This window comes from Protopterus annectens, chromosome 4.part1 (assembly GCF_019279795.1).
Source record: "Protopterus annectens isolate FY-2018-M chromosome 4.part1, PAN1.0, whole genome shotgun sequence".
Classification (NCBI taxonomy): Eukaryota; Metazoa; Chordata; order Ceratodontiformes; family Protopteridae; genus Protopterus; species Protopterus annectens.
The window spans coordinates 837855396-837882172 of NC_056734.1; the positions used below are offsets into that span (position 1 = coordinate 837855396).

At 40.6% G+C, this 26777-nt stretch overlaps 1 protein-coding gene across 3 annotated transcripts in view; it reads left to right on the plus strand.

The window, feature by feature from the left end:
• LOC122801095 (glutathione hydrolase-like YwrD proenzyme) overlaps nt 1-26777 on the plus strand; it is a 1228450-nt gene that overhangs the window by 965932 nt on the left and 235741 nt on the right. For 2 of the 3 annotated variants that reach the window (XM_044070614.1, XM_044070615.1), the window contains exon 11: nt 862-923. In XM_044070614.1, coding sequence (XP_043926549.1) covers nt 862-923 — 62 coding nt within the window. Of the gene's footprint in view, nt 1-861; nt 2353-26777 lie in introns of those variants that run through there. The other variant, XM_044070616.1, reaches the window with a different exon arrangement.

Below are 26777 nucleotides of genomic sequence, written 5' to 3' on the forward strand. Positions count from 1 at the left end.
TATATATATATATATATATATATATATATATGTTTCCCCTTCACAATCCCGAATTACATGAATACTCGAAATTCAGTAACTCGAGACTGTAAAGTCAAAAATGCAGAAGCGTGAATCTGCATAAGCGCAAATTCAAATATCTCGAATTCGCGCTTATGCATGTCAGCTACGGGACGGGAAGTGTATGAGTTGGGATGTTTTACAGAAGTGAAGGTAAGTGAGTGTATGTATGTGTTTTGTAAGTTGTGCGTGTGGGTTAGGGTAGGTAGTTGGGAGTATGAGTGTGAGTGTTGGATGTGTCTATGTATGTGTGATGTGTTTGTGTGTGTGCGAGGCAGTTTAAAATGTCTGTGTGGTGTTTTTTTTTTGTGTATTAGTGCGATCTCGGAGTTAGAATATATAAGTACGGGGGTGTGGGGGGTGCAGGGGTGCTTGCCCCCCTGCATACATGTAGTGTAGGGCTTGTAGTTTGTTATGTGGGTTGTATGGTGTGCGTGTTGTGTGGTGTATGTGTTCTGTATGTTCGGGGTTTTTTGTTTTCGTGCTTGTGGGTTTCAGGATTTTTGTTGATTCGACTTTATAATTTCGAGCATTCAGTAATTCGATATTATGAAGGGGAACCATATAGGTATATATTTATATGTGTTTCTGTGTGTGTACTTACCTACACACACACACACACACACACACACACACACACACACACACACACACACACACACACACACACACACAGACACACACTTTGCATTTTTAGATAATCTATACATTTTGTATACTGTGAGTATCATAAGTGCTTGATTTTGTTTAAATGGTGTCATTTATAAACATTTTTACTAACACTAAGCATTATTTATACAGAGAAGGCCTGGCAAGTATCCTTGGAAGATGGTATTTTGCAAACCACTGCAGAAGATTTGAAGGTGAGAGGTCATCGTGTGTTTTGGCCAATAACTGGATATGACAGAAAGATGTTTGGTCGTGGCCAGATTATCTCTCAAGGTGATTGGTGGAAGTTTTCTGGATCAAGTTTTTCTAAGTCAAATGCAGAAGTATTGTGGGCTGGTTCAGATCCTCGAGCTGATGGTTGTGCTGCAGGGTACTAATAATGTTCATCATATTGATCACTGCTGTAGTAGCTTTAGCTACATGGATTATATCTTATCTGCACAAGAATATAACAGCCAGTCAGACAAATCTTCAGGGCATTTTCCACACAACCAAACTGTCAGGAAACTCAAGCAGAGCTGCCTAAACAACAAGTTTGGGTGCCAAGCCCTTCAGACCTGTACTGCTGCTGAAGAATACGCTCCTCTGTGGCTTTCGAAGATTGACGGTTGGCATGTGCTGTTCTTTTGCTGGGCAGATATGTTCCTCTGGGGGAAAAAACTTTCATTTAATAATTTTGCTTATTACTTTTATTTCCATCTTCCTGAAATTTATTTTAAAGCCAAGAGTTTGTGTTTTAATGAACCATCATGAGACTGTACTATACTTTTAAAGAGAAGCATGCTTTTCTCCTGTCACTTTAAAAGCTGTTAAAGTAACTGAAGAACATTTTTTTCTCTGGAGAAGCTGTGTTTATTTTACTCTGTGGGGCTGGCAATGTGCAAGTCCTTTTTACTGTTTTTGTCTGGGGAAAACGTGACCTGTAAGACTTTTTATTTGTATAGGCATCTGCTGCTTGTTTTCCCAGGGAAAGGTATGACCATGGAACAAATTGTCAATCCCACGGTCTGTCCCTTTACCAGCCACAAAATGAAAAAGTTAAGCAAATAGCCTTTGCTGTCACATCAGGCTAGCAACTTTCCTAATCTGCAGGTGAATGACTCTGCTGTTGCCAATTGGTATATCTCAAGCTACTTTTACCCTGAATCTCTCTGGTGTAGTACCTACAGCCACTATTGGCCATGGCTTAACCATGTCCTCTGCAACTGCTGGGGACCCCCTAGTGGGCAAGGGAGAGCCACTCTTGTTGGTCCTGGGAGAGGGAATAGGGAAGACTTCCCTGTTTTGTCAGAATGTTGTACCCATCCTTAAGGAAGCTGCTGCCGCCACTAATCACACTTTTGGCTCCATCTTTCATGTCAAAAAGAAGTGGAACACTAAGCATGTGTCTGCTCCTCAAATTTCTTTAAATGGGAATAGCTTACTGGTTCTGGCTCAGTGTTTAATTTAGGCTATTGAGCCTTCTTTTAAGGTAGTTTCTCTTAAAAGAAAGAAGGATACTTCCTTTCCAGAAGAGATTCAAGATTCTGAATACAAACAAGAACATTCAGGGACCGATACAGTGTTTTTCCTCTGATTTCTGATTCAGACTCAGAGGCAAACTCAGTTTCTGATTTTCCCTTGGGGGGGGGGGGTCATGTACCAGTGCTTTCAGTGGGAGAACACTGAGGTTTCTCAGTCCTCCAGAAACTACTGTGAGCTGTTACAGAAGGAATTTCCAGAACCTGCATCCCTTCCTCCAGTTTTGTCTGCCTTAGAGGATGTGTGTGTATGTTACCACCCGCAGTTTTCCTGTTTGCTCCTAAAAAGGCAGATAGGATATATAAAGTTCCTCAGTCTTTTATTTTACACTTTCCCCAAACCTGGTCTAGCAGCTGTAGCTTTAGTTAATTCTTCTGTTGCTAAACAAGAACAGTTCAATAAGCGAGAATGATATTTTAAGAGACTTTGTTCCCCACCCCCACCTTGGCACCACTTTTGTCTTCCAAAAAGTGTGAATCTCCACTTTTTTGTTTGGCAACAGATAGTTTCTAACAAGTAAGTTCTGAAGATCATTCATCAAGGTTACAAATGGCAGTGAGAGGGAATTCCTCCATTCCAGGGGTAATTCCTCATCCTCCAGATCAGAATCTTTTGTTTCCAGCATTCCTTCATCACATGCAGCACCAGGGAATGATACAACCAGTTACCCCTTCACAAGTTGGAAAAGGGTTTTATTCAAGGATGTTTTTAGTGTCAAAGAAAGAAAATGCTTGGAGACCAGTTCTGAATCTTTCTTTCCTAAACCTGTTTGTGATAGTGCCTATACTCAAAATGATGTCACTTCACAGCCTGTTACCTCTTGGATCTTTCTTTCCTAAACCTGTTTGTGATAGTGCCTATACTCAAAATGATGTCTCACAACAACTAATGACTGGTGCCAAAGTCATGGCCTCAAGCTAAATGTAAAAAAATGTATTGTCATACCATTTGGCAAAAACATGACCCCTACTGATTATCACATCAACTGCAATACCCTAAGCACACAACTTGTGGTGAGAGACCCTGGCACTCAGGTTAATAACAACCTCACATTCGACCATCATGTAGCGGCAGTGGTCAGGAAAGCCTTTTACTTGGTTCATCTCATGAGTAAAGGGATTGCATCCAGAAAAAAGGAGGTTATTACCTCTCTATACTCCTCCCTCATTAGACCAATAATTGAGTATAATGCTCTGTTTGGGATGTACTTCTCCAAACATTTGCAGCAACTGAAAAGGCCATTGAAATACCTCACGAAGAGAATCCATGGCCTCCAACACCTGTCCTATGCAGACAGGCTCAAATCACTATCACTCTAGTTGGTATCATACAGATTGCTCAGGGGGTGATCTGTGTCTCGCCTACAAGGCAATCTTGGACCCTACCCTACTAGAGATGCTCCATTTCTGTAAGTCTAACTCCTCACGAACTACCTGCTCAAAAGGTCTGAACCTAATATTTGACATTAACAAAACCTGCTGGAGAGACAGGTTTGTCTCCCAGAGGCTGCCCCGTCTCTGGAATAGACTTCCCATACACGTCAAACAGAGCACCTCGCTGACCCTCTTCAAGCACAACTTTGATGAATGGATGGGAAACCACAAATTCATCCCAGGGGTTCCACATGTGTCCCTCATTGACAGGGGCAACAGGTGCTGACTGAGGTTTCTTTTTGGGGATAAACTCTTGGCTAGGTTTGTAAGGGCCCCGGGGCCAGTAGCCTGGCAACCTCCTATGATCCTATGATGTCACTTCACAACCTGTTACCTCTTCTTCCTCATTCAAGTTTCATGGTAACATTATATTAAAAGATGGTTATCATCACATCCCTATTCATCCAAATTTCAAGCATTTCACTTTACTGTTTGGAACTTCCACCGCACCAAGAGTGTTCACTAAAGTGTCTAGCTCCAGTTATAGCTTATTGCAGACTATTGGACATCCCACATTTTTCCATTATTAGATGGTTTGCTTATCTTTGCAGAGTCTTTTTCAAAGGGTCAGGATCTCTCTCTCTCTCTCTCTCTCAGATGAAATATCTCTTACACAAGCTGGGATCCCAAGAAAACGTTCAAAGGTTATTCTTAACTCCTTCTCACAGGATTGTGTTTTTGGGATGTCAGCTATACCCCACAGTCCAAATGTCTTCTCTGCCACAGAAAAAAATAGATCTATATTTGTTTTTAGGGTTTTCTACTCAGCCTTTGGTCGCTGTGAAGGAATACTTCTGGATAATGGGTCCCATGGCTTATGTGATTCTCATGATCTTTCACATGGAGTCTTGCAAGGGATATCATGGCTTCTGTGATTCTCATGATATCCCTAGCAGGACTCTAAATGAGAAAGATACTATGGTATCTCTTTGGTCCCAGCACCAACACTCTTTATCTTTTCAAATGCCAGTCCTGGGATTTGTCAGAAACAACTGCTTGATGGAGTCAATAGATGTCTATAGTAATTCAGGTCTTCCCTTCTCCTTCCATGAGCCAGTCAGTCAGTCACCACAGATACCTCAGTCTTTGCTTGGGGAGCAGTTTCAAGAGAGATAAAAGTGCAAGCTGTGTGAGACACCAAAGGTAGACACGTAAATGTAAATAAGATGCTTGCCTAATCAAGGCACCCGACTCTCTGAACCATCTTTGGACCTCTTCAAGATGTTACAGGTAATACCACAGTCATGTGGTATATCAACAGGCAAGGGGGGATCAGGTTTTGCCCCCATTGCAGGCTAGCCATGTTAGCTTAGGATATAGCTAATATGACTAGTTATGCTGCCTTGGGATATAGCTTCACAGCACAGTCTCAGTCTACAGGCATCCTACATTCCTTCAAAGCAGAACTGTGTAGCAGGCAAGCTGAGCTCGACAAGGGCAGACCTTCATGAATGGAAACTAGACCGGGGGGGTGTCTTCTAAGATTTGATCCATCTGTGTGGAATTCCTCAAATAGTCCTCTTTGCCTCCTCTCTGAACAATCAGCTGGCAAGATTCTGCTCCAGAGCTCCATGCAAGAATGCCTGGCAGACAGATGCCTTCTCTTTTCACTGAAGAAGAATGTTCCTGCATACTTTTCCACCCTTTCCAATAATATCCAGGGTACTTCTAAAGATTCAGAAGGAATCTCTCAAGATCATTGTAATGACTCCCTTCTGGTCCAAACAGCCATAGTTTTCCCTTCTTTTGGAAGCGGCCAGGGGCACTTATCAACAGCTTCCTCACAGACTGGATCTACTCATACAAGTAGACTCAGACACCAAAATCATCAGCAGTATACCACACATCCGTAATGCCATCATAATATACATAATCCATCTTATACAGAGGTTCTAAAGATTAACTTGGGTAAACCTCAAAGACTTCCAAAGCACAACACAGGCACAAAGTATGCTCAGCAAATTAATCCTACTTCCTCACATAGCACAGTGTCCAAAGATGCTGAGCTTGTAAGGTAGGCATTAACCCAACCCATTGTAAAACATACAGATGTGCCTCTTACCAGATTGAGAAAGAAAGAGTGACAAGTTAGTTGCTTGTCTGGTGCCAGGATACATCATGTCACACATGCACTCAAGTCCTTGAACAACACTAGTATGACTCTGTCATATTTCATGCCAGTGCTAGTGACTTGAGAAATATCTCACTGGACTATATGAAGAGAAACATGATGGAGCTCTCAGAATATGTATTCAAAGCAGGTATGAGCACTAAGCAGCATTCTACCTTCTCCAAGGATGATACTGCGATATGAACAAAAAATAATTGACTTCAATATTTGGCTTAGTTTTTGGTGTTATTCAAAGTGGGTCTAATATTTAACAACATTGGCAAAGACATTATCCACCCTGATAGTGCCTTTTAGACAATGCCAAACTAATAAACCTACCACCATAATGAAAAAAAGCAAAGGAAAATATGAAATTGTTCCTGATCAATGCTAGGAGCATAAACAAGAAACTCTACTCCCTACAAGCCTTTCTCACCCTGGAGGACATTGACTTCTGTGTAGTGACTGAGACATGGTTTAAGGTACCACAGAGCACTCCCGTTCTGCAAGGCTATAATGCCTTCTACACATTTAGACCAGCTAATGTACAAGTGGGGACAAAAGGTGGAGGTGTTACATTCTACATCCAGAAGAGACTCACATCTAGACTGGTAAAGCAGCATGATGCACTAGAGCTTCTTCATGTCCAAATAACTAGCAGAAAGGTCCTGTACAATATATTAGCTAGCTATGGATCTCACTCTGTAACAAAACAAAGTCACAACATCTGTCTACATGAATGAGAATCACTCAGTATTAAACACTTTACCATTTTCCTAAGTGATCTAAACTATCTAACTATAGACTGAGAAAACTGCTCCACCACTAGTGCACAAGCACAGAGATACCTGGACTTTGTCAATGCAGATGTACTGGAACAATTAGTCAAGGATCTTATCCTTAGTACTTTTGAGCATCTTGCACCATCCTTTGTGTATCTTCATCATAAAACTGAAACCAGAGAGCTCTTCCGCCCAAGGTACCTTTAGAAATTTCTTTAAGACAAATTACCTACTCCTAAGTGATACATTGGCAAGCTTCAAATCACCACCAAACCAAGTTAATTCCACTAAATATGCAGAAATGTACACCACCACCACACTACAGCTGGATAAATGCATCTGTACCCAGTAGGAACAAGTGCAAGACAAATCCCAGAAAGAAACTGGTATGGTGTAACCATAATATCAACAAGCTTTATAATAAAAAGAAAAGAATTTTGACTAAAAGTAAGAAGAATAATTCCCATAATGCTTGAGCCCTTGTCACTGAAATAAACAACTCAAGAGCTTAATAAAAACACCAAAGCCAAGTTTGAGGCTAAAATAGATACCCAAGTCAGACAATTTCAAGGCATTTTTTAGTTATGTTCATAATCTCAAAAGCACAGTGCAACAGCACACTGAGCTGATTGTGAATGATGGTACCTACACTGAAGCTGAAGGTAAAGCAAACCTAGCTGATAAATTTATCTCTAACTTTACCCATATGTTCCCTCTGCCTGTCCCTCCAGATATACCTGAAACTGGCTCACCTCCAGCAGTTAAATAGGTTCATAGGTAAGTACTAGGCTAGTTGCCTTCATGGACTATTTTAAGCCTAGCCAATCTCCTGCAAAGATGAGGATCAAATCCTGTACCTCACATTTGCGAGGTAATCACCCTAACCATTATGCCAACCCTCCCACCACATAAGACAAAGTTCTAAAAGTGTTATCAAAAGCTAAACATACTGCATCGATGAGTCCTGACAGTATCCCTGGATTCATCTTAAATAGCATGAAGCATGATTTGGCCACATCCCTAACAACATTGTTCAGTCTCAGCCTCCATACAGGTTTTGTACCAAGCAAATGGAGAAGAGCTACAGTCTGTGCCCTGCATAAGGGAGGACCTTCCACAAACAGGCAATTATAGGTCCATAGGACTGGTCAGCCTTATATGCAAAGCCATGGAAAGATTTATCATGGAATTAATCTATCAGGACATAGAAAACCTCCAAACACTGGACCCTTCTCAGTTTGAATTCATCAGTGGCAGGTCATGCTTACTTAACCTGGTGGATTTTTTTTGAAAAGGTTGCCAAAACAATGGATGAAGGCAAAATGGTACACACCACATACTTTGACCTGGCCAAAGCTTTTGGCACAATTCCTCACTCAAGCATAGTAGGAAAGCTAAATAAACTAGGAATAAACACCTGTGTCTTGCCACCTGGCTCACAGATAGGATACAGATAATAAAAATAGGGGAAGTTACTTTCACAAAGAGATCAATCACCAGTGGAGTTGCCCAGGGTTCTATTCTGGACCTCTCCTGTCTGACATCTACTTTTCTGAAGTAAAAGCCAATACTAATGGGCTCTGACTGACTAAGTTTGCAGAAGACTACAAGCTAGGAGCAGTCATTGACTCCCCAAATGACTTGGCCATCTTGTAAGAAGGTTTGTCTCAAATAAATAACTGGTGCCAAAATCATGGACTGAAACTAAATGTCAAAAAATGCATTATTGTATTCTTTGGGAAGTCATCTACTTCAGAGAACTACCATATTGACAATACGCTTGTAAGAGTTGGCCCAATTGTTCAGGATTTAGGAACTTATGTGGACAGTGACCTAACTTTTACCAACATGTGTCTGTTGTGGTAAGAAAGTCCTTCTATACTGCACAGCTTATAAAGAAAGGGATTGTGTCCAGATCTAGGGATGTAATTGCTCCACCCCTCTTTACTGACCCTTTACACTCTTTATGCCAGTCATTGAATATAATGACCCCTTTGGCATGTATCTGTTGCATACACATGCAACAACTGGAGCACCTACAGAGATACCTTACTAAAAGGATGCAAGGCCTAAACAACATATCCTACATAGATTGACTGAAATCGCTGTCATTATACTTGGTATCCTACAAACTGCTAAGAGGTGACCTGTGTCTGGCATACAAGGTATCCTCCGACCTATTACTGATAGATTTGCTGTACATCAGCTAGTCAAATGGCATCAGAAATACTCAGTCTAGGGATCTAAACCTTTTCTGCAGCATCAACAGAATGGTTTGGAGGGACAGGTATATCTCACAGGAGATACCACTGCTCTGGAACAGACTCCCCATTCACATAAAACAAAGTTCATACCTGTCCATATTCAAAAGCAACTTAGATCTGTGGATGGGAAACAGAACATTTACCCCAGTACTGTCCACTGTACTACTAATGGCCAGAGGTCGCTCCTAAATGCTTTATCCAGTGCTCGGATCCCTTTAAATTTTCTATGATGTGATCCTAGTTATTCTGTAAGGGTAATATATGATTATCAACCATGGGATGGGTAAGGCCAGTCTATAGCCAAATGGGATAAGTTATTTTTTGCACAAAACGTGAACTTGCCTTGGCTTAAAATATCTGCAAGGGCAGCTAGCCTGGTATTTACCTATGAACAAGAAAAGGGTGTTTGATACACCTGACACCATTCCTCTTCAATTGAATGCCTGAATGATAGTGTCTTAATTCCTTTTAGGCACATCTTTACTGAGGACATGCAGAAGATACTAATAGAGGCAATTAAACCTGCCACTAGAAAATGATATATTAGCAAATGGAAAAGATTTTCTAGCTGGTGCCAACAATGTAACCGGTGTCCATCCAGGGCTAGTTTTTGTCTGGTTTTACAATATGTGTATAAGTTGCTATCCTGTGACCTTTTTAGTCCTCCATCAAGGTTTACTTATTGACCATTTCAGAATGACTGCCCATGGATCCACCTCTTTCAATGCAGTCTCATCTCAAAATGTTTTTGAAAGGGTTTTGCATAAGAGGCCTCCAAGAAAACTGGTGACCCCTCCTTGGGATCTTAATTTTGTGTTAGAGAAGCTAATACTTGCTCCATTTGAACCAGCTAACCAGGCTGAATTGAGGCTCAACATGGAAAACAGTTTTACTGGTTGCTCTGATCTGTTCAAGAAGACTATCTGATTTGCAAGCTCCTATGATTAGTCAACCCTAACTACCTTATTTTCCTCAAGGGCACAGTTTCTTTGAGAACTAATCCTTCTTTTATACTGTACGTAAAGTGGTATCCAAGTATACTTTCAGCCAAGCTATCCATCTCCCCATTTTCTTTCCTGAACTCAAAAATGAAGGACAAAGTATACTCCATACCTAGGATGTCTATAGACAACTCAAATACTGTCATGACAGAAGTAAATCGTTCAGCTATTCTGATCAATTGTTCATTTCTTGTGAAGGTAAGAAGAAGGGACAGCCTGTGTACAGACCGTTTCCAAATGGTTTTGTAAGGCTATTACCTTTTGTTATACTCGCCACAACAAACCTATTCCAGGCAGGGTCAAGGTCCCACTACTAAGGCATGGCTTCATCTGTGGCTTTTTGGAAAGGGTTGGATTCTAGAAGTAGTCTCAAAGCAACAACTTGGTCCTCTGTACATATTATTACAAAGCATTATAAGCTTGAGTACTTCTCTAGGTCTAGATCAGGCTTTGCAAGTACCATTCTTCAGAGGCTGCGGGACTCTTCTTCTTCCATCTCCCAACTGTAGCAAGCTAGGGTAATCTACCCATACAGCTGAGGCTACTGTAGTAGTGATCAATATGATGAACATAGTACAGTTGTTTAAGTAAACAGCATAACAGTAGATATTTGATCACTGCTGCAGTACCCATTCCCTCCCTCCATTCCCCTTGTTTTTTCATATGCTGTGCATGCCAGGGTGTAGTTATTTATTTTTTGTTTTCCTTAGCATTGCCCTTTCAGGGGTTAGCCTCCTTTTTTTTGTTGGAAATAAAGCTGTGAAGGGATTGTTTCCCAAACTTGTCTTTTAGTCAGATCTGCTCAAACTGCTTGACAGTTTGAGTACTTGGGGAAAGTGCCTTGAAGCTTTGGAAGGTAGCTGGCCACTATAGCCTTTGCAGGATATAACCCATGTAGCTAAGGCTAATGCAGCAGTGATCATTTGAACATCTACTGTTATGGGTAGTTTCCTTACACAACTGTACGTTATTGTCCATGTACCTGAAAAGTACTTTTAAATATTCACTGTTCTTCCTTAGAATATTTTTATGAATAACTAACCTTAATTACTTTAAAGGGTATGTTTGACTTAAACCCCTGCTTTTAATACAACACAGATAATTGCTATTTTAATATTGTATTATTCTATCACTGTTTTAACTGATGTAGTTCATCACTGCCTTATTCATTTATGCTATCTTCAATGCATTTGTAAGTCACTGCTTACTGAACCAGTTAAACAGAAATAAATTCCTGTCCCATACCTGAGCACAAAACCCTTTAAGACCATCACACAGCTGCGCTTCTTTGCATCTCATACCAACCACTTTCCATCCCTCAACTTCATATTCCATAATATTAGTAAAGGAAGTCAGCCCATTCTTCTGTCATACAATGAGCCACTTACATCTACATTTTCATCTCACTTTTGCCTATCTGATGCAGGTCACCTGGCCTGTACTGCAAAACTGCTTGGCACTACAAAAACTTACATCTGTGGTGCTGCCATAACAAAAGGCCCCAATACCTGGCCACACAGAGTTCTGACTGACTCTCCACAGGGGTGCTAGCATATTAGGAGCATTTGGGGTGAACAGATACAGTAGCTAACCTGCTGCTACCTGTGAAGCTCCAGATCCATTCACTTACTTGGTCTCGAATATTAGCTTCTTGATTGGATCCTTAATGTAGGAGCAGTAGCTACATAGACAGGCTTACGGCACTTCTTGCTTTCATTACTCACATTTAAATAAACTTGCAAACTCAGCCTGATCAGAGTATGGCATATTACAATTTGCTTCACATAGTAGTGCCATTTGAATGCTTATTTGCCAGATTTTATGCAGGGGTCCTGTGTTTAATGAATGATGTACACTAATTGTGAAGCTGATGGTTAAATTTATTTAATTTGTTATATAATAAATTGTATTGACTATTTTTAAAAATCTGTCTGTGGTCTTCTTTTAAGTATTGTGACACTAATTTTAAAATGTTGTTGCTTTCTATATTTTTACCAAAATCTCTGACAAAGTTAAACTTTCATTGCCTACATATCAATTAATCTTGACAGGAAACAATTGGTAGATATTCTAAAACTTATATTTATTTATCTATGCTTTGTTGACTGGGTTAGTCCCACTAGGCTATAAGACTCTCTTCAAGGGAAAGCCGAGATAGTATTTATACTACTTGGGGAAATTTGACCAGGACATTTGGTAACTTCCTGTACTCTTCATTGTTGCAAGTGGAACCCATTTTGCATAAGCACTTCTGTTTCCATTCCAGGTGCATCTGCAGCCTGGAGAAAGAGGGAGGCAGATGGAGAGAGAAGGAGATAACTGAGTGGTGTGATGATAGAAATGGAGGACAAAACAATTTTGAGGCCAGAGGATGTGTGCAGGATTCTGAGGAGATGTTTCTAAGAAACCTGTTTGGTGGAGTTGAGTCAGCAAATGATAGATGCATTATTACAACCCTCAGGTCGGGAGGGTTGTGGGATTTTTTTACTTAAAGAAATGGCGATGCAGAGTGAGTCAGAAAATGAAGGAGATATTTCCTGGGTGACATTATAGAGAAAATACAAAAAGAGGATGCAAAGGCAATCCTGAAGAATAGTGGTGAGATGAAAAGAAAACCTATGCAGGTAAAGTAAAAGAAGGCAAAAGTGGAATAGTAGAAAAGAAAAAAGGCAGATGAAAATGAAAAATGGAAGTATGTGGTAAGGATTTAATGTAAAGAAGACAAAGATATGGACAGGTATGAAGTATGGTACAATTTAATAGCTCCTTTGGGTGTAAAAGCACATGAGGTAAGAACATTTATTCTTAACAACAAAGAGACATTTTGTGACATTATATCTGAGATTCTATTTTCAATGGAATTTTCTTGGAGAATATGAAAAAAAATGCTATAACCCATGGAATCTTTATGTGGTAAAAGCATCTAACAAGGAACAAAAAAGAAAATCCATGTACAATTTCAAACAGAAGTGGAAAGAGAAACTTTGAAGGGACAATTGAAAACTTTATGTAAAGAAGTACTGTACACTGCAAACGTTTATGATAAAATGGCTTTATGAATTAATGGATGGGATTATAATATTATGTTAAAAATAGAAAGAGAAAAAATATATACATATGCCAAGCATGATAAATGTGGAGAGGAATAGAGGTGTCATTAAATACTGGGGACAACCCAAAAAGTGTGTGTGTAGAAAAGAAGGGCATTTGATAAGTAACTGTGATAAAAGAAAATGTTATATTTGTGGGGAATTGGAATGGCCCATTAAGGCAGCTAGCATAGTAATTGGCTATGAACGCATGAAGCCATGAATGTAAGAAAAAGGGAAAATGGAAATTTTATAGTACTTTCTGTAAATGTGAATAGTATTAGGAATATAGTAAGAAGAATAGGGATGCTGGAGTGGTGCAATACATGTGATGTACATGTAATTATATTAGTAGGCACAAGCTTCTTAACAAATGAAGAAAGATTACAAATAAAGAAACTATGGGGAGGAAAGAAAATCTAGAATTTGGGAAATGTGAGCTGTTCTGGAATAGCCATATTGTGTAGAAATACATTAAAGATATTAGATGTAAGTTTAGAAAAATGTGACGATTAGCCATTGTAGATTTAAAATGGAAATAAGTATATATAATTTTAATATTAGATGCTAATACGAATTGAAAAGAAAGGGAAAGCTTATTTCATCAGATTTTAGACAGCGTAGTGACAACAACAGGAGACTTTAATTATGATTTAAGAGGCAAGCATAAAAAGAAAGAAAATGATACAAGAAAAATGTTAGAAGTTATAAGATGTGGCAAGTGAAAACTTTGGGACAAAAAGTCATGGACTTACTATAGTACCAGGGGGGGTTTAGTTATCGGGGAAGGGAATTGAAACAGGTTTTTCTGATCATCTTGCAATATAGCTAGAGATAATGAAAAATGAGGAATATATAAAAATAGGCAAAGGAATAAAAAGGGATAAACGAGAAAGCATGGAATGAAGAAAGAAAGAGATTAGTAATACAGTTATGAAAAGATCTTATTACTAGGAGAATATTTTATAAAAATCAGTCTGAATGGCACATGATATTTAAGGAAAAATATAAAAAAAGTTTTTTTTTTTTTTACAGGGGTAATACGAAGTAAGAAAAGCAAAGAAAAAATATAAAAGAGCATATAAGAATGCATTGGAAGATCTAAAACATAATGATAGAAAGTACTTTGACAAAGAAAAAGAATGATGTGAAAGAAATCAAGAAAAAATACAGGAATTGTTATATAAGCAAAGATATTTTTGCAAGGAAAAAGAGAAGTGTCAAGTTACTTAACCAGATTAGTAGAGGAAGATGGTAGTGCAATGACAGAAATAAAAAAAATTAAAAGGTGAAAAATAAATAACTTGGGAAAAGATTATGAATAGTGTAGTATAATATGTACAAGAAATGTTTAAAGAAAAAATAAGGTAGTGAAAAAACATGGAAAGTAAAACATTAACAGAAAAACTGAATAAGGATTTCTTTATATGAACTAAAGTATTAGGAGAAATAAATATAGATTTGGCTGCATGACTAGATGGAATAGGGTATGATGTACAAAAATGTAAGAGATTGGCAAAAAAATATATATATTTTTAAAGATTTTGAATGAATAATTAAATGAAGATTTTATGTTAAAAAATTAAATAGTGGAATACTTGAATTCATATGGAAAAAGGAAGATAGAAGACAATTAAAAATGGAGAATGATAATATGGAATAATAATGATTATAAGATCTTTATGAAAATATAAAAAAGATTTGAAATTAAAATGGAACATATTATGGAAGATAGTTTATATAGTATAAAGGGGGAAAAGTTGTCAAGAATTGTTAATGATAGAGAAATTGTAGGTGATATTATGAATAGAATGGAAGACATGAAAATCATGATAGGAGACCTGAATAAGGCTTTTGATACAAATGGACATAAAATCTTAAATGTGTAATAATTAAATAATGTAATATAAGTGAGAAAGTTTGGAAACTGTGTGACTGTGTATATTAATAATGAAGTAAAATACTGAATAAAATTTCTGTGTTAGGTATAAAATTTGGAAATAAAAATGTAAGTAGAATTCAATGAGAAAAAAAAAATGAAAAAACAAACCTGTTTCTTTTTGGTGATCATATTAATTATCATTCAGAAAAACTACTTATTTGATAAATTCAATACTGATGGGAAAAATAGCATACTGAGCAAGTGTATTTATGTTGCCAGCAATATTTAAAAATGAATTATTGCAGATTATTTTCATTTATATGGGGTTCTAGATTAAATCCAGTAAAAAGAGGAGTTTTGTATGTAAATAAAGAGGAAAGAGGTTTAGGGTTAATTAACCCAGTGGTATATGCTGCTGCTTTAAATTTGTACAGTGTTAAAGTGGATAAATGAAAAATAGGAGAGATTAGCAGTAACATTTTATAAATATAAGTATGATAAAGTTTGTGGTTTGGTAAAACATAGTAAAGTAGAAAAAATAGTGGATAAATGAAGAAATAAAATATTACCAAAATATTTTGTGGAAAATTAAAATTCATGATATAGAAAAGGAAAGAAAGATTTGGTATAAGAATGCAATGATAAAACATTACTATGTAAAACTATGGGGAAATCCAACAGATGAAAAAAAAAATTAAAGCTATAAACATAAGAAGCAAGTGGTGTAATCAGAAAGTAGAATGTCAATTTTTGGAGATTGGTAATATATAAATTACCAGTAAGAGGAAATGTGCCGTATAAAATGAAAAGTGATAGAATATGTTTACATTGTCACAAAGAAGAAATTACTGAAAAAGTGTTTTTGACATGTAAAAAGAGTAAAAACGTTATGAGGAAAAATATGAAAAGCAGATGTTTTGGAAGATATAAAAGAATTAGAAAAATGGATATGGTTAAATATGGATATGAGAATACTATAAGTAAATATGTTAAAAGAATAGATAAAAAATTATTTTATGTCATACAGATTATATGTAATGAAAGTGCACTGGACATGTTATTTTTATGTCTGTTAATCTTTATAGGTTCATAGGTAGGTACTAGGCTATTGGCCCAAGGGCCTATGTAAGCCTAACCAGCAAGGTTCCATAGCTTACGCCACCCAAGAAAGTTATTTTCCTGTGCTACTGTCCAGCAGAGACACAGAAGTGATCCCCGGGGTGTATTTCCTATTTTCTATCCACTCATCAAGATTTTTCTTGAAGAGTGCTAATGAAGAACTTTGCTTGTCATAGATGGGTAGCTTGTTCCAGAGTATAGGAAGTCTCTGGGACAGGAATCTATCCCTCCAGTGTGTCCTGTTTATTGTGACAAGGTTTAGGTCCCTAGAGCATGTAGCTTGGAGGGATTGGGATTTCTTTAGGTGTATCATGTCCAACAGCTCTGGGTTTGACATAGCTTTATATGTCAGGCAGAGATCACCTCGGAGTAGGCGATATGCTACGGAGTAAAGCTGGAGTTTTTTGAGGTGGTCAGTGTAGGGCATTTGTTTGAGGCCAGTAATCCTCTTTGTGAGGTACTTCTGTGGCCTTTCCAGCTGCTGCAGATGTCTTGTGAGGTACATTCCAAAGGGGGCGTTGTACTCTATAATGGGTCTTATGAGTGATGAGTAGAGGGGAACAATGACCTCTTTTTTTCTGTATGAGAACCCTTTTATGATGAGGTGTGCCACGTAGAAGGACTTCCTGACTACTGTGGCGATGTGACTATCAAAGGAGAGACTACTGTCCACCTGGGTCCCAAGGTCTCTTATCACGCATTCGGTGTTAAGTAGATTGCTGCCTATGTGGTAGTTCATGGGTACAGAGTTTTTACCAAAAGGGATGACACTGCACTTTTTGGCATTGAGCTTGAGGCCATGGCTCTGACATCAGGCATCTGTCTCAATGAGGCCCTTCTGTAGGATGTCCACATCATTTGGGGACTTGACTATGGCTCCTAGTTTGCAGTCATCTGCGAACTTCATTGGCCAGAGGCCTTCTGTGTTAGCCTGTACTTCAGAGAAGTAGATACCAAACAGGAGAGGTCCCAGGACGGAACCCTGTGGTACTCCACTTGTCACTGCTTTGAGGTCAGATTTGGAGTCTGTAACTTTTACATTTTTACTTTTTATTGTTCTGTCAGTGAGCCAGTTGGCAACCCATCTTGTGACGTAGGGATTTATACCTAGTTTAGTGAGTTTAGCTATAATTCCAGAATGGGGGATGGTGTCAAAAGCCTGGCGAGGTCAAAATAGGCTGTGTGAACCACCTTACCCTAATCCACGGCTTTATTTTAACATACTGTTAGATTACAGTACTGCAATAGTTTCATATATTTTTTACTATTTAGCTGAGATGAACAGTTTGACTGTGTTAGAGTTCATTAGAACTTAGCAAGCAGATGGTAAATGTTTCTTGTAATCATTTAACCTTGAAAGGAAGCTAGGTACTTTGTACTTTTGGGGAATGTCTCTAAAGATCAGTCTGCTGAATGAAAACACATAAACTATGTCAAGACTGAAGCATGAGAAAGTTTTAAGCTATCCTCCCATATGCATACCTTGGAAATGTGTGCTTGTGTTTTAATCACAAGTTGAGAAAGCTTTGAACTTTATGTGAGGCAAACAGTTTTTTTTTAATTTTAAGAAATAAAAGGAGTTACATCTGAGCATACAACAAAATCTTTCTATTTTGAGATATTACTTTATAATAAATAATGTGTTTGCATTCAAAATCTCAGACAGATTGTGTTTTGAATTGAAAAGCTGCATAATATTATCTGCTAACAAGTATTCCTTTTCAAAATAATTACTTTTAATGGTAAATGGATGTTTGAAACTTTGATTTTTTTTTTTTATTTAATGTTTGCATCTGCAGTACTGGAGAAAGAAATAAAAAGCCACAAGTCAGAAACAAATTTTATGAAAGAATACTTGGTGCTGCGGTAGCATTGTCGCCTCACAGTAAGACGTTGTCCTGTTCGATTCTCAGCTAGAGCGTCTTCTGTGTGGAGACATGTGTGAATGGGCGTACCTTCATTGAAGACTGTGTGTCAGGGCTGGCAACTCGGCACGTAAAAGTCTACCGCCAATCATTAGCAGACCGGAGTTCCGCTGTGGTGACCCCTAACCGGGAAAAGCCGAAAGACACAACAACAACTTGGTTAGCAGCAATTTAAAATGTTGCCATCACAGTCTGTGTGAATCAGAATTCATTATTTTTCCAGTTAAAAAAGATGGGTCAGTTTTGCTTAGAGTAGGAGAATGCCTTTGACTTCAGCAGGGTAGGATATAAACATGAAGGGAATAAGGAAATGGGCAGTAGTTTGGTGATAGATGTTAATTAGGCAAGGCTGTTTGTAATATTGAATTTCTGTAGGAAGCATAAGAGGGGTGGTAGCATATGCAACTTCTCTGACCATTGGTGGGATCAAGAGTAAATGTAAGACGTGTTTAAAAAGGCTAATGTTTAATCTAAAAGAAAGTACCAAGAAAACTTAAAACAGATTTGCATCAGTGACTTCTGGAATGTGAAAGTTTGTTCAGTGAAAAATAATTCCTTACATTTAATGAGAATGGTGTCATATCTACCAAATCAATCTCGCATTTTAAGAAATGTGTTGGGACCAACATCTGAGAGGAATGGAGGTCTGTAAGTGTGCAGGTTTAGAACAACACATGGGTATAAACTAAGCTGTAGGTTTGGCTGGAAAGACTGATATGCAGGGTGATGGTACAAGTTTATAAAGTCCAGAGAAGGTTCATAGGTTCATAGATTAGTACTAGGCTAACTGCCCTTTTGGGCCATTTGAAGACTAACCAGTTACCCCATGTGAGAATCAAACCCTGCACCTTGTGTCTTTAAGGTAAACACCTTAACCATTATGCTGTCCTCCCACCCCTAGGTAGGATAAGACTGTGCAGAAGTAGCAAAATAAACAAATTACAGGTGTTTACTCACAGAAGTAAAATCAGCTCCATAAAGCAATGGCAGTCATATAAGTAGACCTTTTTGTATCACAAAAATATACTTAGAACAGGCTTGATTGGTGTTTACATATTTAGCGTTCAGGATATACATAAAATTACCAAGAGAAAGACTATCCAGGATTGCTAGGCATGTACTGTGAAATTCAACTTTTGTTAATTTGCTTCCAGAATTCTTTTCAGTTAGAAAAAAAATTGTTGTGGGACACATCTTTATCAATTCAGTCTTCATAGCAGTGTTTAGGAATAGGCACCCAGTGACAGACATATTTTGAGCAAGGTGGTACTTGCTCAAGGGATAGTTCCATATTCTGAATAGCCTCCATGTTTGATATATGCTGTCTCTCTCTTTCTGTTTCTTACCTTTGTTTAATACAGATCATTGTCACCAGCTGAAAGACTGAGTGTCTCATCAAATGCACACACAGTGTGGTAGTTTGAGTGTTTGTTTATAATATGAGCTAGTCTTGTTAAATGCATGGTTCCCCTTATCTATGATATGATCCCACTTGTTTTCAGTGGGGACAATATGTAATTATTGGCCATGTGGTGGGTAAGACCAGTCTCTAAACAAATAGGATAGATTCATTTGAGCACCAAAATGGAAACTGGCTAGGCTTAAAATGGCTCACAAGGGCAGTTAACCTAGTACTTATCTGTAAACCTATGAATGGGCCATTTGAAGATATATAACACTAATGGTGAAATTCTGTGCAGTTTGTGTCTTATAGTGAAGCACAATGATTTGTTCTAGAAGAATGATTTGCTGGAAAGTTTGCTGTTCATTTACATGCTTGCCTGAGTTTAATGAACTGAGATCAGTGCACATAATACAGGCATACATTAGACTAGGCAGTAGAGAGAGTGTTCTGCAAGTAAATATGCTTGCTAAAGCTTGGCTCCCTAATTACTTATCGAATGCAAACTCAATTGAAACAATGTTTTTTTTAAATAAGGAAATTGGCCATAGCTGTAAGGGGGGATGCATCCCCCCTATGTTTCCCTAAGTTATATAATAATACTTTAAACTGCACAACATAGTGGAGAGGGGAGAAATATAATTTACTGCACATCACTGTGTAGATACTTACCAGGTACAATGAGTTTGCAGTTGATAGCTCATTAGGTTTCTGCATATGTTAATATGGGAGTATCTTCTGCCTGTCATTTTGCATTTTTGGATTTCATCACGAACAACACGAACTCCGAACTTGTAACCAAAAGACAATCAAAAACTGTCAAGGACATATGAAGTCAAACAGTTTATTAGCAGCATCCAAAAAACACACCAAAAACACACATTAACCCGGGTTTTGTCCTCAATTCAAGGACTTCTTCAGAACAATGAATAAAATTCAGTACACATTTAAATAACCAACTCTTATATCACTAATTGATGTCATTATTCAATAATACCTAATTGAACAATAAATTTCATAGCAAAACTCATTGCAATAGTCTTAAAGGAGCCACATTGCATCACATGTGTACTGGATTTTATTCATTGTTCTGAAGAAGTCCTTGAATTGAGGACTAAACCCGGGTTAACGTGTGTTTTTGGTGTGTTTTTTTGGATGCTGCTAATAAACTGTCTGACTTCATATTTCCTTGACACTTTTTGATTGTCTTTTGGTTACAAGTTCGGAGTTCGTGTTGTTCTATGGATAATATGGAGTGAAATACAGGTATTTTGGAACTTTCGCAACAAATTAATGAACAACTACAAGAGCATACAGCTCAAATTAAATCTCTGGTGGAAAAACAGCAGCAACCAAGCCAGCGAAATTCGGTTTATGGAAGTTTGGGAATACCATTAACTCAACCAACACAAACTTCTGGTAACATTCAAGGAGTCACAGTTAGTAATAATAGTGCTAATGAGAAAAGCATCACAGAAGGAGAACGTATAATGAACAATAATATATCAAGATGGAAGCAGTTTAATTATAAATGTTAAGTTGTCAATCTCGCCTTCATTCTTGCTGGATGGGTTCGGAGCCGATCCTCGGCTCCGACTCGGCCACTTACTAAAGCTCGAGAGCTAATTTTACCGGCTCGAGGCAACCCTATATCCCATGATGTTAGGCGATGACTACCCAGATCTCGTTTGCCGCTTTCGCTTGCGAGGTGCGTTTTTACCGGCTCTTGGTAAGTTTTCAATTTTCAGACTTTTAGTCACTCCCTTTTTGTCTTAGTCCCACTCCTTTTATTGTTTTAACTGGTATCGGTTATTTTTAAACCCTATTCCCCATTAGTGGTTCCCCTTATCCCAGTTATTTATCCCTTCCCCTAGGTTAGGCCTTAAGCCTGCCCCTTTCCTATTTCTTGTCAGGGATTCTGTGTAGTGTTTGGGTGTGTTAGTATCCCTGTTTTATTTTTTATATTTGGATTGGGTGTTTGCGTGTGTTTTTTTACTTGGTGCTCCCTCGACACTGTTATGTCGAAGGACACAAAGGTCTCAGGCTTCAAGAAGTGTGACTCGTGCTGTCAGAAAATGTCTCTGACAGACGGTCACACTTCTTGTGTTTACTGCCTGGGACCTCTGCACCTGCAGGACTCTTGTTCTGTGTGCCACGCATTCAGCCCAACAGTCCTGCAGGAGCGTAGAAACAAACTAATATTGAGGGGCTTATTAAAGCCTGAGAGCTCCCCGACTAAGTCTGCTCCGGGGAAGCCCTCGAAGCCAGCAAAGCCGTCGGCTCTGAGTCCCAAGCCATCGGCTACTGGCTCGCCTTCTGTGACAAGATCGGCTCTGGCCGGACCCGATCCTTCTGTGTCACAGCTTCCAGTATCGGCTCCACTCGGCGCCGATACCGCTGAATCGTTGCACTCACTGTTGGCTCCGGCTAGAGCCGACGTATCCTCGGCTCCTTCGGCTCCAACCACCTCCAGAAAGAGGTCAAGATCCCCTTTGTTGGAGTCTATCCATTCAGCTCCGAGATCACCCCTGCTCTCAGAGCAGAGCCATCGGAGCCGATCTTCTCAGTCATCCAGGCTTTCTGACCACGACCTCGAGAGAGTGGTGAGTAGGCTATTAAAGTCTCAGGCATTGGCCCAAATGCTCCATAGCCCATCTCATCAGACGGTAGCTATTACACATCCACCTATTATTCCTCCTTTGACTCTCCTACAGAGTTCGGAGCCGGAGCTCCTCGGAGTCGTGACAGTTGTGGCGTCGGTGCCGATACCTCCCCCTTCAGCTCCGTCATCCTCTGCTCCGATCTCCTCCTTGATGCCTTCATTGGAGGGATCCGGGCGTCTGGTCTCTCTCGCCGGCTCCGAGGGGGCGAGTGGCATCGGACCCTTGTCCGACCCCGTTCTCCCTCTCGGAGCTTCGGCGCTGGTGAGCTCGGCCCAGACATCGGCCTCGGAGCCATCCCTATCGTGCGGCCTGGGGTTCCTATCTCTTTGGAGCGGGAGCCCTCTGGCCTCTCTGATGGGGGAGCCTTCGAGGTGATGAGGAGTGTGCTAGCCCCAGGGCATAGTCAACGGTCAGTTCCATCAGCTCCTCCCACTACAGTGCCTGCTGACGTCTCTTCCCACTCTCTTGCTCCCGGGCTCAGAGATCCAATGCCTCAGGTTTCCCCACTGGGAATATCTTCCTCTTCCGAGGCTTCTCCTGACCCGTCAGGTGAGCCCCCGCGTAAGAGGACATGTAAGAGGAAACATCTAGACTCCCCCGAGTCTGTTACATCCGATACCGACTTGGATGAGCCGGAGGGATCCCCAAGGTCCCCCTCTGAGGATGTCTTTTTCGCAGACATCCTTGAAATCCTTAAGCAGAGGGGGAACTGGCCTTCCCTTAATCCTTCTGAGGATGAGTCGATTTACCTGGAGGCGTTTGGTTCTCGACCCTCCACCTCCTGGGTGTCTCTGCCTTTCGACCCTCTTATGGACGTGGTGGCTCAGAAGGCATGGACGGCCCCGGATTTGGTGGAACCCACTCCTCGGAGGCCTTCTAAATTCATTATGTCCCCACATGATAGGCAATTTTTGACAAAAGGTGTCCCAGGTTGATGCCATGGTGGTGGCTGCAGCCACCAAGAAGGAACTAGCAGATCCTTCAGTACCTATCCATCCTCCTAACAAGGATTCCAGGACTATGGATAGGTACGGTGAGCGGATGTTTTCATCAGCGACCTTTGCCATGCGGTCGCTGAACTACTTGTGTCACTTCACTCGCCTTCAGGGAGATGTTCTGAAAGAGTTGGGAGAAGTTTTAAAGGATCTGTCAGCTGCTGGGTCCCAGGATAAAATTAACTCACAGCTAGGAACCCTAAACTCTATTGTTAACTCCTCCATGCAGCTCATTTCATATGCAGCCGAAGGAGTGAGTAGGGCCGCAGGCACAAGAGTGGCATTAAGGCGTCACGCCTGGATGTGGCTTTGTAATTTTGCAGACCCCTTCAAGGCGTCCTTCACAAATTCTCCTTTTGATGGTTCGACCTTGTTTGGACCTCAAGTGAAAGACACCTTGACCAGATGCAAACAAGATGGTAAGACTCTTTCTGCCGTAGGAGTCCATTTCTCCACCCCTTCAAGACCTTACCCCAAGGGTCAGAAGGGAGGGAAAATGTGGTTCCGCAAATCTCAAGGAATCATGCCTGACGCATGAGGTCAGTTTACCCCCAGAGGCAGAGGGGGTAACAACAACAGACGCCGCCCTAGGGGCAGAGGGGGTCCGCAGAATCAGGGTAGCAGGGAGCCTCTCTCTGACAAACCCTTCCAGCATCCCTGAGATGTTGCCCGATTGTCCACCTTCGGAGGCAGTCGGGGGAAGATTGTCGCTGTACCCAAAAGCCTGGCTTTCCCTTACTCAAGACAAATGGGTACAGTCGATCATATCCGAGGGTTACAAAATTCCCTTTATCCAAACCCCAACTCAGCAAAAGGGAACCCTTCCAGACATTCCACCCAGTCTAAGGGAACTAGCAGTACCAGAGATATCAAAGCTGCTAGCAAAAAGAGCCATTCAGCCAGTCCCAGCAGACCAACTAGGATCCGGAATCTACTCAAGGTTCTTTTTAGTACCAAAAAAGACAGGGGACTGGAGACCAATATTAGATCTCAGCAAACTAAACAAGTTTGTAAAGAGAACAAGATTCCGGATGGTCATGCTACAGTCCATTCTACCCTTTCTGGGCAAGGACAATTGGATGTGCTCGGTGGACCTTCAGGATGCGTACTATCACATCAAAATTCACAGGCGCTCCAGAAGGTTTCTCCGCTTTTGGCTGGGGGCCAGTCACTACCAATTCAGAGCCCTGCCCTTTGGACTCACTACAGCCCCCAGAGTGTTCACCAAATGTATGGCAGCGGTTACAGCTCACCTGAGACGTCAAGGATTCCAGGTGTTTCCATATCTAGACGACTGGCTCCTCACTGCCACCACCAGGCATCAACTTCTCCAAGCCAGAGATTACACCATTCACATTTGCAGAGGGCTAGGTATCTCTATAAATTTCAAAAAATCTGCCTTGTCGCCTTGTCAATCTATTACCTTTATAGGCGCCAATTTGGACACCGTACAACTTTCAGCAAAGTTAACAGATCAAAGGATCTTAGATATTCAAAACCACATCCATGTTCTTCTTCAGAGCGACAAGATTCAGGCCAGGTATGCCCTGAAAGTATTGGGTCTTATGGCAGCCGCCATAACACTTCTTCCCCTTGCCCGCTTTTACATGCGTCTCCTACAGTGGATGCTTTTCGCCCAATGGTCTTTTCAACGACTCCCTATGCATCACAGGATCATGATAACTCCAGCTTGCAAAAGGCATCTGTCCTGGTGGATATTGTCCCCTCAAGTCCGTCAGGGCAGACCCTTTGTTCCTCTCGCCCCGGTCACCACGGTTAAGTCAGATGCCTCTCTGATCGGGTGGGGGGGTATTATCAGGGCAGGATGGTCCATGGCACTTGGCAACCTTTCAAATGCCACCTGCATATAAATGTCCTGGAGATGAGAGCAGTGCTTTTAACGTTGCAAGACCTCCACGACTCTCTTCCCCTGGGGACTATTGCAATCCAAACGGACAATATGTCCGTAGTGTGGTATATCAACAAGCAGGGTGGAACCAAGTCCTATCCCCTGTGTCGAGAGGCACTCAGACTTTGGCAGTGGGCAATCTCTTCTCAGCGGTTTCTGATAGCAAAGCATATCCCCGAGAAGTCCAACATCATAGCGGACAGGTTGAGCAGAGCTATTCTCATGCCTCACGAGTGGTCTCTCAAGCAATCTGTGACGGAAGAGATTTTTCAGAAGTGGGGCCTTCCTTGCTGCGATCTTTTTGCTACGCCTCAAAACAGCAAATGCCCCGACTTCTTCACCCTCTTCCCCCTTCTAGGCCATCCCCCCAGAGACGCTCTAGTCCAAGATTGGCCCCGGGGACTTCCCTATGCCTTTCCACCTTTTCCTCTAATACCACAAGTAATTCAGAAAGCAACCGCCTTGAGAGCCAAGATGATTCTCATTGCCCCTTATTGGCCTCGACAGATATGGTTTCCATTCCTGCATCGTTATCTTTTGGTACAGCCATGGCATCTGGACCCGGTTCCAGATCTTCTGACCCACCAATCGGGGCAGCTGCACCAATCCATACCTTCTCTCAACCTCACTGCTTGGTTGATCCACTTCTGTCTCTAGCCAGGCTTCCTATGATTTCTAATCCTGTCCGGGATATCATAGTAGCTTTCCTTAAATCTTCCACCAGAATGATTTACACTAGTAAATGGCAACGTTTCTCCTTCTGGGCAAAAGCTAGGAATATAGATCCCTTTACTGCTCTGATTCATTCGGTCTTGGACTTCCTAGCCGAAATTTTTCACTCAGGATCTTCTTCCTCCACAGTAAAAGTTCAGTTGGCAGCCATTTCAAATTTTCATATAGGCTTGTCGGACCGCAACATCATGTCCCATAAGCTTTGCAAGGCATTCCTTAGAGGTGTATTTTTACTTAAGCCTCCGATCAAAGACCCTCCACCACAGTGGGATCTAAATTTAGTCTTAACATCCTTGATTCTTCCCCCCTTTGAACCTGCGGCTTCCTGTTCATTGAAATTTCTTTCCTGGAAGACACTCTTCCTAGTCGCCATTACTTCTGCTAGGAGAGTACCTGAGCTTCATGCCCTCTGCATTCGACTTCCCTACTTAATCTTCCACAAAGACAGAGTTTCTCTAAGGACTAATCCGTCTTTCTTACACAAAGTGGCATCGTAGACGAACTTAAATCAATCTATTGATCTCCCAGTTTTTTTCCCAAATTATACTAATAGAGCGGAGCAAAAACTACATTATCTGGATGTTCATCGCCAGCTCCAATATTATTTGGACAGAACCAAACAAATTAGGAAATCTGATCAACTGTTTTTATCATATGCAGAGAACAGGAAAAGCCTTCCGGTATCTAGGGTAACCCTATCTAGGTGGCTGTCTTCAGTGATTACATGCATTTATCAACTCAGAGGTAGAGAGTTGACTTCTAGGCCAAAAGCCCATTCAACTAGAGCACTAGCTACATCTACAGCTTTTCAAGCTAGACTACCAATAAACACTATTTGTGCAGCAGCCACATGGGCCTCTCCTCATACCTTTATTTCGCATTACAAATTGGACTTGGCCTCCAGAAACAGGGCAAATTTTGGTTCCACCGTTCTCAAGAGTCTGTTCCATTGAGCCACCCAGGATAAAGGTGCTAGGGACGCGGTCCCATCCAGCAAGAATGAAGGCGAGATTGACAACTTAACATTGAGAAGTTATGTACCTACCATAACGTTCCATGTTAATTGTCTTCTCTCGTCTTCTTTCTTGAGTCCCGCCCACCATCCCCCTAGCCTGGACAGACCGAGAAGATTGTTCCTCTTCCTTGAAGAGTCCTGATCTAGCATTTCCAGCTAAATAGCTTACTAGTGTCACTAGATTAGATTGGTCTCTTTAACGGGAT